General features: G+C 35.9%; 1 protein-coding gene across 1 annotated transcript; it reads right to left on the bottom strand.

The window, feature by feature from the left end:
- Window positions 1-21: 21 nt before the first annotated feature.
- On the bottom strand, window positions 22-19,128 carry LOC115449858 (glutamate receptor ionotropic, kainate 2). Its single transcript, XM_037443660.1, has 20 exons — window positions 18,843-19,128; window positions 8,980-9,096; window positions 8,251-8,412; window positions 7,027-7,161; window positions 6,266-6,391; window positions 5,937-6,103; window positions 5,531-5,584; window positions 5,235-5,396; window positions 4,714-4,857; window positions 4,285-4,497; window positions 3,855-4,058; window positions 3,561-3,665; window positions 3,192-3,328; window positions 2,963-3,086; window positions 2,523-2,720; window positions 2,118-2,318; window positions 1,706-1,889; window positions 1,308-1,435; window positions 862-972; window positions 22-110 (listed from the first exon to the last, which is right to left on the bottom strand). Exons 2-20 carry the CDS (start codon window positions 9,050-9,052, stop codon window positions 60-62), a joined length of 2,679 nt encoding a protein of 892 aa, XP_037299557.1. The 5' UTR covers window positions 9,053-9,096; window positions 18,843-19,128; the 3' UTR covers window positions 22-59.
- Between the last annotated feature and the right edge of the window lie 1,355 nt (window positions 19,129-20,483).

Raw genomic sequence — 20,483 nt, 5'->3', positions numbered from 1 at the left:
GCGCCCCCCGGCACGCCGCCCGGCATGCCCGACACCGAGCCCGCGCGCGCCGCGCTTCGCTACGACCGCCGCAGCTCCTTCAGCTCCACGCTGTTGCCGATCTCCTGGATCTGAAATATGCCAATAATCACATTTTTCACCTCTCTGTGCAAATAATACCCTACGGCTGGGGAACGACCCTTTAATAATGCTATTGGATCCTTTATCTCATGAAGTGCAGCACCGATTGGTAGGACAATAGATATTTCGTTGCTTGTTGAATGTCAGACATCGGCTTTGATAGTATCAAAAATACTAAGACAACAAATACCAGGAGTATCAAAAGAAATCAAAATACCGATGTCATGAAGTTTTCTCTCAAAAAAATTATTAATGGACAAACTTAGATTTATTCATAATTTTGGTTTTCTAGCGTCTATCAGTCTTGATAGTTTTTACCATGTCACATTATCTTTCAATTAAAAAAAATATTCTTATATTACGCACATTTAGTGTTAATTAATTTACGTTAATCTGGCATACATTGAAATTTGTTACTTACTACGTATTGTGTCAATAATGTCGTGTAGGATTTGTGAAAATTTTAATTCGTCATAGCCATGTCATTCACGTATCAAAAAAATCTGACTGCACATATTTTATAATGTCTTTTACCTCTTCTAGATACCCCAATTATTTCTTTTCAGTAAAAAACTATTGATGTAGGTATATAATACGTAACTTATACTTACAAGTACCTACCTGTTTTTTTTAGCTTTATAGCATACCTTTGTTGCACCCTGAATAATGTTCACTTTGGATAATAATATGCCTACGTTTATGATATTGACGGTCGAGCACGTACCAAATTGTGAAACTAACCTCATATCTTGAAGGGGCTGGCGGCACATGCGTCGCTGGCGAGCACCTAGAACACCCAGGTCTTAGAACTGTCCTGCTGGAGGAACCGCCTCTCATGGCAGTTCGCAATTCCTTTCGAAAAAAATAGAGCTAAACAATTATCTTGGTACTAAACAATATTCTGTTCTGAACTATTGTAATCACCAATTTTTATCAACTCTAATAGAGATTGCCATATTATAATTCTCCTTCTAACACAATTTACTTGGAATTAAATACTCCGAATTAATTTAACTTTAATGAGTCTACAGATTATAAAAGCGAAGCTGATAATTTCTGCAACATTCTTGAAAAAGGTGTTTACACGATGCCGCATAAAAGTTAGGCAGGTTAAGGGTAAGAAAAAACTGTAATCAGAGACAAATTTTAAGATAATCAACAAATTAGCCGTTAAAGAAGATTCTCACCTGTCCCATTTCACTGCAAAGGGACTGTCTCCCTTGCGATGCGTTCTTCTTTGTGTTCCAACAGAACTCTAGGATCGCCACTACGATCGCCAACGCCAGACCGCACAACAGTGTTACGAATACACCTCCTGATTTAATGAGATCATTTTATTATTTCAGTTATGTACGGTTATGGAAATAATGAACTTTTCTGATTTTTATTATTTATGAATATTGCGATTTGAAATTACTGGAGTTAAAATTCATTATGAATAGTTAACGAAAAACATGGTAGTTTGACATCGATAATTAACTTATACAACAATAATGATGTTTTAAGAAATGTTTTTGAAATGTGACTAAAGATTTGCAGTCTTCTCTGTAAATGCAGATACAGAATCTTTATCATAAAACCTTACCAATATTCTGAACTCCCAAAGGGTTTGCTTTGCTGTCCTTTCCGTCTCTATTGCAGACATCGCCAGTGTTCTTCCACCACTTGTCGTACAATATCTGTATGACCCCCTTCTCTTGCAGTTCTAGTATGGCGAGTGATATCTTGTCGCGCCATGGACTGCCTTTCCACGTCGCTATGCCGTAACCCTGAGAAACCGCAGATAGAACATATAAATAAAAATTTCGATAATATTTGTGGTTTTATTAAATTAAACTTAAATTACCAATATGCTGTCCCTAAAATCATAGATTCTATAAATATTAGAAGCTTAACCAAATTGATTTATTATAGAAAAAACTGTTTAAATATACTATAACTTAACATTGTTAAACTCTACAGCCAGTCGCAAGACATGCGTTAAGACATGGGCAAACCTTAGAATCTAAAAGTCCTCCAATCTGCGTCAGATTACAATCCCTCTGCACTCTGTGATCTAACATTGTCGACTCCATAAGGAATGCGTAGTTCCCGCCGAGGACCCTCCTCACTCCTTCTTCGTAAGAAGAGACCAACGCCGGAGGCGATGCTGTTGACATATGGGTCCACATCTTCTTGTATATGTCTATGTTTGAGTCCTATAACACAAAATAGAATAGTAAATCAATCATGAGTCAAGACCGAATAAGCTTATTTAAAGAATTGTAAAGTAACTATAGCAACTGAAGAGCAGATAACAACAGCTAATTATTGTTAAATAAATCTTTATGTCGACGTTATAAAACATAAATCCGATATTTGTTGAGAAATACTCGTATATCAAATTATAACAAAAGACTTGCCCTAAAAAATGTCATTGTAGAACCGCCATTCAAGGTTCCGTATTGAATGCTGTTTTGCGCTGCCAAGTCTGCTGCACTCTGGATTGGTAGTACAGTTCTCTCTACCGTCAGGAAAGCAGCTAGGTTCGCAGTATATGAAGACAGAATGATGAGCGTGAAGAACCACCAGATACCACCAACGATTCGCGTAGATGTGGCCTGAAAGGAAATTGTCTTAAAGTTATCTTCTTAATTATACAATCTTATAATAATTAAAATGCTCTCAATAGATCAAATAGATCAGATCAGATAAAGTAAGAATCAAAATTAATAAAACTTAAAGTTAGCAAGAATGAACATGTTTTAGTCATTATTAAGGATTTTACCCCATGTGCTTCAACTCAAGTATAAATAAGTAATGATATAAGAACGGTAAAGACGTTATTTTTTATTCTAGCTACCTTTGGATTTAAACCTGACCCTTGCCGAAGAAATGTTCCTGTTATGAACCAAAAAGAATTACACACGCTGAACTGATTCGTGAGAAGTTTTGTTTCATGTCCACATATGTGCGTACTAGTCGACCTGAAAAAAACATTGTTGCATAAAGTAGTGATCATTTCCATTTTTTTATGTACATAAAACATCTGCTCTTCCGAAGAAAATATTACACAACTTAGAAAAACTCACCATTCATAAGGAGAGAACCTCGCCATGACGAACAGAGTGAAAGAGACTAAAATATACGCAGCTAAAACGTATAGCCAGATTTCTATTGCCAAAGGGTTCAGGAAACTAAATAGTCTCGTCGGTTGTGATGTTGGCACCTGAAAATTAACGTCGATAACTTGAGAAAATTTTGGTGTATTTAGAAATACTTTAACAAATATGAATATGGAACAATATAGTAAAAGGAGGTAGACGAACAAAGTTTTTTATATAATGACAGAGATTAATTAATGAAAGCTTAAAGGATGAGAAGATAGAATATAGTTGGGTTTGCATTTCAGCGTGGGGCTTATTTTTGAGATTCCAAAGACAAATAAATTTAACGGTTACCTTGAATAGAATCCCAATTCCCAAATTCATAAACGGTTTTGTGAAGTCTATGACTGCTTCTCGCGCGTAGTTTATGGTCATTGACGCAACTGCTATATCTGCTTTCTGAAACAAAAGTAGTACATAAAATTCACAATACTATCGATGCGAATTATTTTTATCATGTAAGTGCAAGGTAGCAAGATGTAAGATCTTTATTTAATGAGAAATCTTTATTTAATGTGCAATGATAAAAATAATGTGTGAAGGATATGGAAAAGAAGAAACAATTATAATAATTTGCTTCTTTCTTACCCTATCCATTAGTTCCCGAACAATCCCGTTCCATTGACCCGTGTCCGGGTCCCTTGCCCCGTACATATTGTCCGGGACTAATCGCAACCGGTAGTGGAAACCAGCTCTGGCTGCTACCCTAGCCAGTAGGTCTATGCAGAATCCCTCGAAGCGAGCGTTGCCTTGGAGATTCCAACCTTCTTTCACCATCACGTATGGTTTTTCCTAAAATAAATATAAGAGACTTTCATATCAAGGACGATTAATTATAATATAATTAACTGAGAAGTTCTATGTGTACTAATTGTATGTAAATTACACCCAGGCTGTAACCGGTTTCATTGCTTCAGCAAACTGGTACCAGGTCATTGTAAAAGGAGGGGCCTTGAGCTATTCCTTTCATTTTACGACGTAGAACTTTTTGTCGCGACGAAGATTTGAACGTATTTACCTCAACAGTAACAACAGTAAGAGTGACATTGGGCGGTGGATCCCTGCGATAAGCTGCTGGATCTGTTATCAGCAGCCCTTCAGTAGGCGTCCACTGGCCCGAGAGCACGGTGCCCCCCGCCTCGCCGCCCGTAAGTCGCATTAGCTGCAAGTTGAACGTAGTCCTGACGCCGCTCTTGAACTCTATCGGACCTGTCAGCCCGTGCGCTTGGATCTGTAAGGATATTATTTTCAATGATAGTTGTTTTAATGCAGTAATTAATTAGATGAAGTTGGTAAAAATGTTATGGCACTCTAGATAATTTTCTAGTCTAAGAACCGAACAACGAACTAATAACAATGTTCGAAAAATACAATGTAAAACCTGGCCTAGGTATCGAGGCATGAACATTCTGAACCTGATCTCCATTAAAATATGATCAACTCTCACCATATTAATGTTATCCATAAGTGCGATCCCGTGAACCCAAGGCGTATCCCGATCGCAAGACACGTTCCCGGTGTGCGCCCCTTCTGTGACGGCTAATGCCATAGCCAGGACTTGTACTGCATCGTACAGAAGAGCTGGCTCAGTCTGAAAAATAAAATCATAAAAGGTATTATTTATTATTTATCAATAAGGCTATCTATTTGCAATTAAATAATTATCGATACTGACATGATGTTTAAATTCTAATATTTTAGCCAACTAGTTTATTGGAGATGGTAAATTGGGACAGTTGTCTATAACTTTTTTTTTATCAATTATAATCACTTTTTTCGCAATTCTAATTGCGGTAAATATAACTCCAAGTCTCCAGAGATAATGATCTCCATGCAACACAATAATTAATGATTTACTAGGAAGGCGATATTACCAACATCAAACACTGTGTAGTGTGTACCCACAGTTTCAGTTTCCGCATCGGTTATAAAGAAAATAGTTCGATATCGTGCATAACACTTCCCTACCTTAATATTTCCACCACTTAATATAGAAGCTCCTATTGGATGAAATTTCTCCATGACCTGCAACGCGTCTTTGACCTTATCAGACCCCCGGTCCACCAGCCGCCAGCCGCTCATGTTCACTCTGTTGTAATAGAAGTCTTCCAAGTCAAACAATTCCATATCCTGGAAACAGATAATATTCTGAAAACAAATTACCTTTGATACTAACTAAATCTGGTATGGATATTATTTCCAAAACCTTTGTTTTTTTTTTTCAAATTATCATTGAATACTTTTAAATAATCAATGATACTTACAAAGGAAGTGAAGAGGTAATGATAGTTTTCATTGTTCATTTGCAATTGCAGAATCTGTAAATTAAAAACATTTGGTATCATAGTGTAATGAATGTCTTCTACCAACCTATGACTATAATAAGAGATGACATAAAAAATGTTACTTATCGTTTTTCACCCACCTACTAATCTTGGAAAACGAGGAAATAAATATTACGAAACCCATAATATGTGTAATAAATTTAATGAGAATTGGAAAAGGTACAAAAATTATCAATGTATCGAGCCAGCATTGCAAACTTAAGGCTTGCATCTCTTAAACCGTTCCTAACACTTTTTTTAACCAGTTCCAAAACGCATATAGTTACTCGGGTCTAGACTGAGTCTACAGTCATTTTTGATACAATTTATGGACAAAAGTACTCACGGCTCTCGCCAGCTGTCGGAACCTCTTCGGATCGGTGTCGACTATGACGTGGGTGATCTTCTGCGCCTTGAGCTGCGACAGCGCGCGCCGATACTCCTTCGCGTCGTGACATCGCACTGCGTACATATCGCGCCCATCTTTTGCTATGTCCAGAATGTTAAGTTCACCTGAAATATAGTTCAAATTATTTATTAACACATACCGACTTTTTCCTACCCATTAGCAAAAGTAAACGGCATACTGCATAGCATTATTTTGAAAACGTATTTCCTGATGAATACAAACTAAGTATTACTTATTTACATTTTCTGTTGTGAGCAATATCTTACCATATCCATATTCTTCGTAAATGATGCCCAGTCTTGTCCAATTGAGGTAGCTAATGAGGTCCTCGAACGCTCTGTTGATGAGCTCTCGCGACGGATACAGGTTCACCGTGAAGGAATGGTTATAGGCTGGAAAATGTTATAATTTAGTGTGATTATATTTGATGTTCTTTCTTTGTGAATTTATCGTTCGCTTTAACGGTGAAGGAAAACATCGTGAGGAAACCTGCACATCTGAGAAGTTCTCTATAGGAATTTCGAGGGTGTGTGAAGTCTACCAATCCGCACTAGGCCAGCGTGGTGGACTAAGGCCTAAACCCTCTCAGTAGTAGAGGAGGCCCGTGCTCAGCAGTGGGCAAGTATATAATACAGGGCTGATATTATTATTATTTATTATTATATTTGATGTTAGTAAATTTATGATATTAATACATTGACAATATAAATCTGAAGAAAACTATACCAGACATATTAACTGTCGCGTCAGTTTGAGAATAGCAGCAAGACCATCGCAGCATTGAAATTCAAATTACTAGATGGGCCTGCATACTGCTCATCAAGGGATAAGAAATTATAATATAAAGCCTCAAATGACTTAGTTTTTTTTTCTCAAACTAGAACATAATACAACGCACTACGCGATAAATATTTGATTAATACACAGATACTTAGACAAACTCTTATGACGGTTTTAGATTCGCTTTCATACAACGTCAATAGCAGTCAGTTCTGTAAAGGACCGATCGTTCCAAATAAAAGATTACCTCCAGCTATAGGATGTGGCGAGATGTGCATATGTGGTGTGTGCAGTGTCTGACACATGGCTCCTAAAGTGAGTCCCAGCATCTCACCGCCCCCGCTGAACAATGCCACCGCACCAGACTTTATCTGACTACACGCTGAAGCAAGAACAAGAATTAGAAAGATTTCGTGATAGATCCTGGATGATGTAGCTCTTCATCACTTGATTGAAAAAGGAGAAGATATTTGGGAGCATATAAGTGTCCGCAGAGGTACACTGACAAACATACTTTATAAAGTATACTTAAAATATATTACTTTATTGACAACGATTTAAATGAAAATTAAAACTTAACTTTTCGGTCGTATATTGAAACAATTATTTACGTAAACCAACAATTCATTTAAAATCTCCGACATAGGGTCAATCCCTATCACATGCTTAATGTATATCTATGCCCACCTTATCAGAAAACAGAATCTACTGCGAATATGAATCAATCAATAAACCAATAATAATACAATCCTTAACCCTCCAGGAAGCCAAAATCGTAAACAAATAATTTTATAAAATGTATCTCAATCAATCGAATAATTCAGTAATAACTAAGGCTTCGCTTTCATCTCTGTCCGGTCGGAGCCATAAAACATTTTTATTGCGGAAAAAGTATAAATAACGTACAACGAGGGAGAAAAATAAAAAAGCCGCCGGTAATACAACGCTGCGGTGCAATGCCGCTCGGATATTGCTCGTCGGCTATCGCATACCATTTTTTTCAATCTGTTTCTATTTGACTTCACTTGAATCGAGATAAAATATTCGTAAAAATTCAACTAAAGGTCGGAACTTCGGTTTAATGATATTGATCTGAACCGTGCTTTGTGTTAGACACAGTTAAAAATAAATTTTAGTCAGAGGTTTTTTTGCCAAATTACGAAATGAAAAAAGACATCCCTGATAATGGGACTGAACTTTATAATAATGAAATAATAATTTATTTGAACCTCTAATTTTATATTAATTCCGTAACTTTTAGATACCTACTTTACAGCCGTTTTCAGCAGTTTTCTATAGAGAAGAAAATAAATTAACTACTTAATGGTCTTTTGATAACCAGTTAACTAATAGACGCAGAAATTTTATAAAAAAACATGGTAAATTTAGAGCTGCATATTTTATTTACTCTCAATCCGATTTCTTTTTCTAATCAAAACATATTTAATTCTTAACATTCAAGACATGGTACCTCGTTTGTAAGTCTTAAAGCTGTCCCTGGCCGGCGAGTACTGTATGTCGTAGACGAGCGTACTGTTCGGCAGCAGACTGCGCTCCTTGTTTATCCTGTAAACGGCGTATTTGAACGCGAGCTCAGCGCTCCCGCCCCGCGCCTCCTCCGTGAACACAGCACCTATGGAACCACAGTCTGCGGTCAGGGATCATCAGGAATACGCCTTAGAAGAAACATACATTCTATATTGTTTCAAGGAATGTAGGTTACAAAAAAAATCTAGCGACAAATGTTGTTAATCGTTGAAACGTCAGCTATCATTTTCAGTAAGGGATTGTTGTTACATGTTCTTACTGAGAGCCTACCTTTACAATTTGTCAAATAAATAAGATTAACTGGTGGAATAATTTAAATAAATTGGCACGTCATTCAGAAAAACAATGATACTGGAGAGGATGACAACGACGACCTTGCCCATACGCAAGAAATAGATATATTTTTTTTAACACGGGTAAATCCGTTTACAGATTTCTTCCGGTCTCGCCAGTATTAATCGTCCTACCAACTAAAACCCCGCCATTCGACTCTCTCTCTAATATCGAAAAGCCGCAGGGAGCGCAAATGCATGCAACCGCAACCCTCGCAGGAATCGAAAGGCAGAACCTCTCACGAAATATGAATGCCTGCATGTATGAACCGCACGCAGTGCAGTACACATGATGCCACCCCCTCCCCAACCCCACTCACCAATCTTAATGACGGGCGAGAGCGCGGCGACAGCGTTCAGCGTCACCACAATCCAGCGCCACTCGCGCCACATGTTGCCGCCACATCACCAGCCGGGACACGCGCGCGCCACACGAACTAACAATACAAATAATAGAGGTCATTTTTATTTTTAACATCACCTTGTGACCTTGTTTCCTAAGCAATGGCATGTATTCATAACTAAACAATTTAATAAAAAATAGGCTACTTTAGGTGAAAGCTAGTAACTAAGAATCAGAGGATTTTATTAAATACCTACTTATTTTTCATCCTCTTATTCTCAATACTCTAAACGGAACTTATATATCTGAATAGAATCAAATGATGCTGGCAAATCCTAAGTCAAAGGTCGGTCGATTACGTCATTACCACAGTTCCGGAACAAATCAAACTCTCCACAAGGTTTTCCTCGTAACAATCTCTGGGCCTATAATGAACGGTATATAACTGAATTTATGTATAAAACTCCATTGTTCCTGCACTTTCCCGTTGTTAACGGTCTAAACGTTCTCGAGAGACGCGTACTTTGGTTCCACGAAACATATTCGCAAAAGTAAGATTTATATTTTTTTATTTGTTTATAGAAATGTCCTCTAGAACTACAATCTCCGGAACTATTTATTATAAAACAAAATAAAGCTTCATTCTCCATGAATCAATTACGCTTTAGTTAATTTTAAGAGTAAAATAGGCAGGAAGCAAAACTTTTTAAATATTTGTTATCTTAAGAAATTGCTTATAAAAAAATACCACCAAATCAAATAATATTATTTCTTGCACATATTTTTACTAACACAGTGTTAATTTTTGAGTCTTGCTCTTCTTACTCTATTGTCGGACAAAAGTAGTGTCGAATGAAATACATAAGGGTGTTTACACATTACATCGCCACTAGAAACATGCAGAGTTTCTTGCCATTACGGCATGAGGTGATATGGCAAGCCGTCGCAAGCTGAAAGGTTGTGAAAACAGTGTATAACATTTATCTGACACTATAGTATTTTGTAAAGTACCTACATGCATAAGAGTCATAATTCAACAAAAACAAAACTAACCAATACAATTTAATCTGAAGACGTTAGCACTTAAAAACTATATTGCTATTATGTTTTGAAAATTATTTTTTATGCCACCTTTTTTTTATTGCTTTGAAGATGAGCTTGCCGTTCGCCTTATGGTAAGCGATATAACCGCCCATAAACAGTAGAAAGACCATCCAACATCTTGAATCACATAATATTGTTTGGTATTCCACTGCGCTCGCTATCCTGAGACATGAGATGTTAAGTCTTATTATGTCCAGTAGTTACACTGCCTAAAATATCCCTCTAACCAAAACATTACAGTGACTACACATTGCTGCTTGGCGGCAGAAATAGACATTGTGATAGTACCTACCCAGGCAGGCTCTCATATATGTGAGACCTACCATCAGTAGCAACACCGTTGCATATATACGCTAAATGTCAGTAAAATGTAAAAGCAGATAACATGGTCAAAACCATAAAAATAAATCTCAATAATAATAAACCAGCATTTATGCGGCGCACTAGACTTAACAGATATTAAACATATAGTAGTGGTCCGGAATCCTAACGAACGAAAAACATTGACGTGCGGATATTTCGATTCCATCAGCCCTTTAATTGAGCCCTGCTCATTTTGTGTCGCTAGGGACTGCGTTGATTCTTGAAGTTATTACAAACAGTCTCTTTAGTCTAGTAACAGCATGTATGCGGAGCAGCAATATTATTGTCATAATTTAGCACACTGTTGGTGAGAAAATTTACAAAAAAAAGAAAAAGACAAATCAATAGTTTAAAAGGATGACGTCTTCCAAGCCGCACGTTGTTTATAAATAAATAGACCAAAAAAATGTATGCCTTATGCACTTTAATATATATATTACCTGCTCTGTATACATAATAATAACATCACATCACGCATTTATCCCCGAAGGGGTATGCAGAGGCGCAACTAGGGCACCCACTTTTCGCCAAGTATGTTCCGTCCCATGATGTGATAGGGGGCGAGCCTATCGCCATATCGGGCACAAATTCCAGACTCCGGGCTGATACTGAGCAGAAAAACTCAAATATCACTTTGCCCGACCCGGGATTCGAACGCAGGACCTCAGAGCGCTATTGTACCGGACATGCAATACAACTACGCCACCGAGGCAGTCTGCCTCCTGCTCCTGCTCTGTATATATATATATATATATATATATATATATATATATAATACTGTCCTGCTGGTCGCAAGTCTCCTCTACTCCCCAAAGGGTTCAGGGTGTGATTCATCATCCTGGCCTAGTGTAGGTTCACATGCTTAACAAACCTTCAAAATTCTTGTACGGAATTCTGAAGTATGTAGATTACCACCGTCCTTTGCATAGAAAAATTGAGTTTCCTTACATAGAATAAGTGTAAAGTGAAAGGCTAAAGGTGTGTGCGTCAGGTGCTGGATTTTCGGACTTTCCTCCCGGCAGTCCGATACATTTCCAAATACTTTATTGCATCATAATATTTAGAAAAAACTTCAAGATCACGCAGTATAGAGTAATCCAAAGTAGTAAAAAAAAACAAAATATCATTAGCATCGCCTTTTATTGTTCTGCCACTTTAAAGCTATATCTACATAATAGCACAATACTTAATAATTCTACATTATATACATATAATAGAAATAACCCAAAATAACAACATAATGCACATTTCATAACAATCGACAATAACTTGCTAGATCCCAGTTTGTCCTTTAATTTAACATTAATGTATTCCAAATCAAACATCGTGCTGCGGCACACATCTGAGAAGCTCGATCACTGCTGTGTTTATATGTTGGCTAAAATTATTATTCCTTAAGTTTGTTATTGGAATAATGTTGTAATATGTATAAATTAGCACATCATTTCAAAATTATTATATTTTGTAAAATAAAATAAATAACATTTCATTTATTGGACATATAGAGTATAAAATATTTTTTTTGATTATATAATACACTGTCGAAGGTTCGAAGGACCAAAAAAATAAGTAGTCTAACAAAGCTGGATTTATTGGATGACAATTACAAAAACCAACTACCAATACACATAAAATGACCTGGTTTAACGAAGAGCAGCTAGCTGTCTGCTTGAACGGTCACAGTGAGGACGTCTTCAGAATGCTCAAAGCGTAATATAGAATGAAAAACACAAGCCTATCAATTAAGTAGTTGCCACAATTGGCCAATTTATTTAAAACCCTCAAAACTAGATGGTTCAGCGTTATCACTAGTTACGAAACACTCATTGCTGAGACATTTTCTAAATAGGAACACATACGCTCTCAGTACACAAAGCACCTATTGCGTACACTTCCATTCACGCTACACCGCCTGCAGCGCTCTGTCCACCTACAGTCTGAAAGTTGTTTATTAGGAAAATATTGAAGCTATGGCTTTCGTGTTTAATATCTCATTAATATTCTAAACTAAACTAATTTATATTGGGAATCTATACACGTGAAACAAAAACTTTATATACCTATTTACGAAAATTAAGCGGACGAAAGTCTATGAAATTTGCACAGTTAAAGTTAATATGGAGAAGGAGTGCAGAAAGTTAATATTTATATATAAAATATCTTTAAAAATAAATTTAAATATTAAAAAAAAATATTACATACAATACCATGCGTTTGATGCACATGTAGGTATATTTATTGGTTATAATTAAAGTCTGCAGTATTTTTATACTACTGCACCTGACGGTAAGTGGAGGATGGTCCAATAGAATGTCGACTGACGAGAGACCTCGGCAGTCGTTGTACACCTACATAAGCATATAGCGCGCACGGAGCAGTGTGAAATTTGACTTTAATTAAAGTTCATATAAAAAAAGAGTGCAGATAAATAAAATTTATGTACAATATGTATTAGGAATATATTAAATTCGACGATTGAATTTCGACCAATATAGATATCACTAAAACTTTATACCAACATTCAATCAATATCCAATTCAACGAATATTGAGTATTTTGTTTTCATTGGTTGTTATGATCATAATGTATTAAAGAGAGACTCAGTCAGACACCGCATTAATTTGTATTCGCATTCAGATACCATTAACGTAACTACACACGGATGACGAGCTCACCCAACATTTTCGACTCCAATTTCCTATAGTTTCCTTGGCGACTTGAGCGTACCCGCTTACGTTTTTAATTTATTGTATCTCGAAATAAATAAGCCTGTCGGTTTAATGGTCGCTAGTTTAATTTTTCAATGTGAAAAAATGTATCGTAAATTCTCGATCACGGGTTAAAGGGGGTTTCATATTTTGCTCGAATATGGATGTTAAGCTTGGGCTATCCGATACGGTTTTATTTAAGACTTATTTAAGCGAACGCGCTTGTCCTAGAAGACGTGGACAAGAAAAGGAAATATTAAATGAGAATAATGTAAGAAAAAGATAGCATGCAAATACAAAATCTTTGATTTCTCCATACTATTTTTTACTGTAGTCGGGTTTTAAAATGGTAACTATGTAATAGAAGATAGTGTTTCATCGCTTATGCCGTGTGTCTCGTGACATCATCAAAGGGGTTGCAAACATATTATCACGCTATCTTAGAACGGGGGCGGCTTGACATCAAATTAATATTCATGCCTTTGTTACAAGGGTGCCGGTATTGTAGGAGGCGTCAGATTTCGCCACAAGGGTAGATGCGGAAATGAGATAGACACTTCATTATACAAAACGAAAGAAAGGAATGGATAAATAAAAATCTGATGTAGCTGGCTTATACTGCTAGTATATTTACTTGTCGAATGAAAGATGCACTCAACGGTCTATTTCAAGTATTTATTGCGCCCCGATCTGGGACCTAACTCTCTGTCAGATCCAGAGGACGATATAACTCTGGCAATACGTAGCAAGCACGAGCTGCTTAAAAAGCTCAAACACTCAACACGACCGCTGCTCCGTCCTCGCCGTCGAGGACCTCGCCGCGTCCCCCGTCCTCCCGACCCTTCTGATAATTCCGGCCCGGACGCCGATGTAAACATGTTAGACTGTTAGGTCGTTTTTCGCTCCTTTCGCGTTTCCATAATCGCTGATGTCCCCAAAAACATCCTCTCTCAGTGGCCGTCCTGAGCCGAGGTCGTGACCCTTTAGAGGGTCGCCCTCAGCATGGTCACTTAAGGGCTCGCAGTGCCTAAAGCACGCACCCGCAAGACCGGTGTGTTTGTATAAGCCGGCCCTTGCCAGGCTAACAAACGTATGACAGTACAAAAAAAAAAAAAAAAAAAAAAAAAAAGGGACCTAACTTGATCAACTATGCCTCGAAGATATTTGACTCTAATAGGTAATAGGTTTATGATAGTGTTTATTTTTCAGTCACTGATAACTAAGGTGGCCTTTGAAGTTTATTGTTTAAGGTCACACACATGTAAGAACTTTAAATAATCTGCTCCAATGATACCCCTCTTTATTATAAGTAGCTTTTTGTCGGTTACTGCGTCGGTAGGGGCTAGCGTTTGACAAAAAAATATTTTGAAATCGTGAAGAGAACACCGATGAAAATGGAAGCATGGAGCGACATGATCGTGAAATGACGACCTAGCTCCTTAAATAAAGATTTTTAAAAACGATTCTCTCCTCAGGACGTTCTACACTAGTATTTTTATTACACTTTTCATTTACCATTGACTTATATTCTATAGACACGAACGTCCATATAAACTATTTGTTGAAAATCTGAACTAAAATGGCAACCAAAACGTCACTGTTATAACTTATTTATTCACTTGAATAACAAATAATTTTACTTTATTTGACTAGTATTTTTAATTCAAATAAAGGTTTATACTTAAGCTCGAGTTCTTATATCATGAGCGCCACTCCGTACACAATAACAACCAGTCAATATTGACCATACTAAAGTCAGTTTGAATGGATTGCAGATCAATTCAGTTGAATTTTCAAATTGAATGTGCAATTCAATTCAATTGAACAATTAATGTTCCGAACGCCAAATCTAGTACGTAGTACACATATATCGATGATTGTAACTAATGAAAGGACTACATAATTGATATATAGCGGCATTGCTACGGAACCCTAAAAGACAAATCGAAGATCATATTTTCTCTGTTATAAAAAATCAATTTCAGTGTAATTAAATAACAAAACCAATCTTATATTGGAATTTCCCGACCTCGAGGGCCCGCTCGTTTGAATATTAGATATTGAACTTCTGTGACACTGATTTAATATTATTGCCTTTTTAATGCAATTTGTGAACCATTTTTACATTGGTTTCTTTATTGCTATTAAATTTATCACTGACCTTTCTTAGTGGTTTATCGAGTGCAATAAATTTCACACGGAAATTGTTATTAGTAATGCTATCTACGCCAAATTGGGGGAAATGACACAGTGTAGCCAGTGTCTTACTTTATTGCGCCTTTTTAACTTGCCTTTACCAAAAGATGCCAAGGGTATCAATTTTATATCAATTATTTATATAACCAAATAAATTCTGTACAATTACGCTAAAACTTTTAGTTCATTGATGTATTTAGTAATAATATAGTTGTTGCCACCGCAACACTTCGAAACCTTATAAAAGTAGTGTTAAATTACTAACAGTTTACATTTTTCGATCCGGCGTACAATGAAAACGTACTACGATTGTAAAAACAGATTTTAATGAAAAACTTATAAATTGCTATCGTCTTCAGTAGACTGCCTGTCTGGGCGATGAATTCAACAAGTCAACTAGAATAGGTTAAATTTCAACTTATCGATCCTTGCGGACGACATTTTAATACGGGCTGTAATCATTAATGGGGCACGAAATGTAATGAACTCTCACCTATTGTGTCAGATATGTTGGCCTACAAACTAACTGGATAAACACCACTTAATCCCGTAACATGAGTCCAAAAAGTAAGTTACCGCGACGAGTTGTTTATCTTGTCACTGGACTACTCAGTATCTGATATAACGCTTTACCACAAATTATATCCTTAGGGACATAGACTTCTTAGAATTCCAATTATTACGTATCTACTATCTACATTCTCTGAAACAAATATAGACATTATGATTTACAAACACACAACATCACGCATTTATCCCCGAAGGGGTATGCACAGGCGCAACCAGGGCACCCACTTTTAGCCAAGTGTTTTCCACCCCATAATGTGATAGGGGGCGAGCTTGTCGCCATATCGGGCACTAATTCCAGACTCCGGGCTGATACTTATGATTTACTGGAGTGGAAATACTTCTAATGGATGTATTATTTTTTTCCAATCAGAAACGATAATATCACACAGATCTTCAGCATGGTGCAGTACTGACAGAGACATAGCGTAAGGATATTGCCGGGTACACCTTGTATCTCATGAATTAAACTAAAAACACTCCTCCCTTATGTAGAATGTGAAATACCAAGTAAACCATGAAGAAATAAATAGAATGTCTTGCGTTTTTTTTACTTCCTCCATACTTACCATGAAGTAGAGGGTAGTTACTATAGTGCAATAAATCTATCAAGACTTCATAAATAAAAAATAAGACGACAGTAGGAATAACATAAAATAAAGTAAGTTGTATTCTTTGCTAATATTGTCACGTTTAGCATGTTTCCTCACGAAATCGTAGGCAGGGGCCGTTTTTGTTTTATATTAAGCATTCCGACTTATTGCAATAAAAACTAATCCAGTGACTCGGGGTAAATTTTAAAGTATTATGGTTACAATCTTGTTGAAGTTCAAAAGACATATTTATGACCCTTCGTCGATAAACGGCGATATTCTCCGTTGTCCAAGAGGCGATAGTAAAACATGCTAGACGTACTGTTTTTAAATCTGTATATGACCAATATACAAAAATTACTTTTAAAATATATATTCTCGTCAAAAAATCCTCTCTTTGAACGTAAGGACACAAGCAAGACCTCGGTCATATGTTAAATAATCTCCGTTTTCTGTAAACAACTATCATTAATAATGTTCGACTGCCGCCTTAAAGGAAAAGAATAATAAAGAATAGGGATTTATTTTGACTATAGGAAATCCAACTTAAGGCGATACCTCAAGGTCCATTTTCATACATTTTGTTTCACCTTTAATCTGGGTAACTAAACAAGTATTGGCAAGTAAAGAATTTAAATTCACGTCTAGTTAGTGATTAGTTCTCGCAGTTGAAGAAAAACGTAAAAATAATTAATAATCATGGATATTTCTGCCTTTAAAATTTCGTCATATTAAATTTTAAAGGCCGAAATATCCATGATTATTAATTATTTTTACGTTTTTCTTCAACTGCGAGAACTAATCACTAACTAGACGTGAATTTAAATTCTTTACTTGCCAATACTTGTTTAGTTACCCAGATTAAAGGTGAAACAAAATGTATGAAAATGGACCTTGAGGTATCGCCTTAACGTATAAAATGCAGCAGCAAGTTTTAAGTTCACGTTAGTTTCCTATGAGGCTGTGGTAATAACCCAAACAGTTCCATATAAGCTGGTAAGTTTTAGTAGGTCTTTCGCTCACAACGACTTGATTTTATAAGAAGTTACTTTGACCTACCTTGCTTTTTACTCTGAAAATAATTAGGGATAGCGCAAAAATAACTAAATATGAAAGTAGGCACCGTCACATTTGATAACAATTTTTACTCGCAGTAAGCGGGAATAAAAGCAATTTGGATTTCTTTTGACTCACTAAATCATTACTAATTTTATAAGATATGCAAAAATGTAGTTATCGGTTTGTCTTTCTTTCACGTAACAACATCGGAAAAGCGGAATTATATTTTTGGAAACCCGAGAGTTACATTAACTACCTACTTTTTATACAAGAAAAAATACGGTAAGTACCTGTGATATTTATTCCGCGAAAAGTGTCGAGCTGTCGAGCTGTAAGTAAAACGCTAGTTGTATATATCTCAAAAGATATTCAGATTTTTACATAAGCGCGAGATGCTAAATTACATGATTATCCTTCGATTATTACGGTGTGTAACTTTAAAAAGCTAGCCGTATTTTATTTTGTATGGGTATCAGAAACTACGAGAAACTAGGTTTTCAAAACAATCAGACCGTAAACAAATAAGTGCGATTAATCAAAACATTTGTCTCGGCACGGAGCCTGAACCCGCGGCCTTTTGTTTCGTAGGCGACTCATCGCTCACTGCGTTGGCGGCGATTCGGTGCTCAACATGAGGAAATATTTTGTTTTAATCTCAACTGAATACCTCGAAGCGTTTTTGAGAGAGGGCCTTGACATAATATTTTAAGAAACACTAACAGGAGAAAAAAGTGTCTCTATGTGAGCTCTACGATTTCGCTATTAAGCACCAACAACTAAAAAATAACAATAGTATGTTAATCTCCATAATATCAAAGTTTCTCAATAATTTTCCTAACAATTTTATTGATAATAGCCATAATATACAAGTTTATCACAGAAAGTTAGTGTTACCATTTAACATAACTTAAATTGCTACAGAAAATCATACCAATATAGATCGATAAAACGTGGTATATTTTCAAAGTAAATATTAAAATGGTTGTTTTACTTACACCTATAGCTTTAATGTAATATCACTTTATCATCAAAGTCTAGGATTATAGATAAAAAGGATTTATTTTATACATGTGTATGATATAATTCGTCAAATATAGAGTAAAATCTATTTCATTATAAGCAGTTATTTAAACACCAATAATGATTACAAACAACAAAACGTGTAACCTAATTAATTAACTGTTAGCACACTAATTAATCATGTTTTCTTCGGCGTTAGAACATTATTTATGTGCTGGCTTTATACGTACCATCAATACGCGTTCCACAAGACTGTATGTCATAGAACCACTAATTCTTCCACCACACACACCCGTTGTTATCTGTGCACTGACTAAAAATCACCAAAAATGATCTCTCATGCACATTTTAACAATTTCCAGATGAAATTCACAATATTGATAACACATAATGCCGAGAAAACATTAAAAATCCTGTTTGTTCGCGTTCATAACGTGAGCTAAAGGTAAAAAATCGTTCATTATGACCACCAGATGCTCTCTCATCGGAGAAGTATTCCTACTGATTATTTCATAGCGCCGACACACACATAGTTCGAAACGACTCAATTCTGTGGTTTTATCGAAAAATATCTTTACACAATTGTAATACGGTTGGATTTTGGTGAAAGAGGAAATAGGGGTGGCGCCTTAGTCCCATCCCCTTGTCTAGGGGGTAGAGATTTCAAGCTACTGCTACTCACGTTATAACGTTTTAACAATCCCGTTATTTTGATATCGTTATAGTTAAAATACTGAATCATACTAAAACCTATTTAAAGTAAACTAAATTGCATATTATGTATTTTGAAATAATAAGCACATATATAAGTGATATGTGACGTAAATAATTCATACTTTATTTGACTCTGCCACTTTCCGGCGACCCTTATAGGCAATATTAATATCATTTAACCAGTATTTAGTTTTTTCATTGTAAAATTCCAACCAGACACCTTCACAGGTCAACTTTATCCATCCGGGGGACGGTATAATATCCTTACTACACTCTAACAAGTGAACTCTTTTATTACAATTCATCGGATAATTTAAACATAATTAGAATAATTAAGTATATAAAAATTATTATAATAGACTTATTACATAATATTATGCTAGGTAATAATAGGTAGACATCGTCAAGTCGTCTTTTCGATCCTTTTGTAAAGACCCTGCTATACATTAGTGTACATAATATTTCTGTATATAATTTGGTCAGTTTAAGTTACGCTATAAGAAACGCTATTTCCTAGATAAAGTTCGCGCATACCGTTTTAAAAGAAACGCCGCCACAGCCAAGATACAGTGTGGCCACAGTAAAAAATATCTTTCTACTAATTGAAACCTACCAAAGCCATCGTAAATTAGGTCAAACTTTGATGGGTAGGAGCCGAAAATGATGGGGTTTGATTGGGCAAATAAAAATTAGAGTGACTTAGAAAATACTTTGTGTAATTACCCGCCATTGGGGAAATGTATTTTGAATTGTAAATGGCAAAGCAAATTTAGTTGCTCAAGTTTTAACAAGCTGAAATGCCGGCTAAAGGAAGAGTCTTATAAAATATACACATTTTGTAGGAATTGTCTTCTCGCTGCTATTTCGTTTAGTTTTAAAACAAATAGAATGGACAGAAGTTATATATTAGTAGAATAAGCGTTACTATGTATATCGTATACTAAGTAAGTATATGAATTCGAATATAATAATTATCCTCAGTGGTTCAAAAACTAACGATCATAATAATATTAAGTATGTAAATATTTAACTCAGATTTTCTATAATATTTCGAGGCGGCAATTGCCTATTATAAACTGAACACGATAATACCGTCAATTGTACTTCTGTGTTTTTATTATCTTAGATTTAATTTACGTTTATAAATTCAACTCGCA

The sequence above is a fragment of the Manduca sexta genome, chromosome 26, assembly GCF_014839805.1.
Source record: "Manduca sexta isolate Smith_Timp_Sample1 chromosome 26, JHU_Msex_v1.0, whole genome shotgun sequence".
NCBI lineage: Eukaryota > Metazoa > Arthropoda > Insecta > Lepidoptera > Sphingidae > Manduca > Manduca sexta.
Note: the sequence above shows the minus strand (reverse complement) of the source record. Positions and strands in the feature narration are given on the sequence as shown.

Coding starts and splice junctions, on each gene's coding strand:
- LOC115449858 (XM_037443660.1), bottom strand. CDS start 9,052: ATGTGGCGCGAGTGGCGCTGGATTGTGGTGACGCTGAACGCTGTCGCC. Junction 5,585..5,936: donor TCCGACAGCTGGCGAGAGCC/GTGAGTACTTTT, acceptor TTTAATTTACAG/ATTCTGCAATTGCAAATGAA. Junction 3,666..3,854: donor TTCGGGAACTAATGGATAGG/GTAAGAAAGAAG, acceptor CTTTTGTTTCAG/AAAGCAGATATAGCAGTTGC.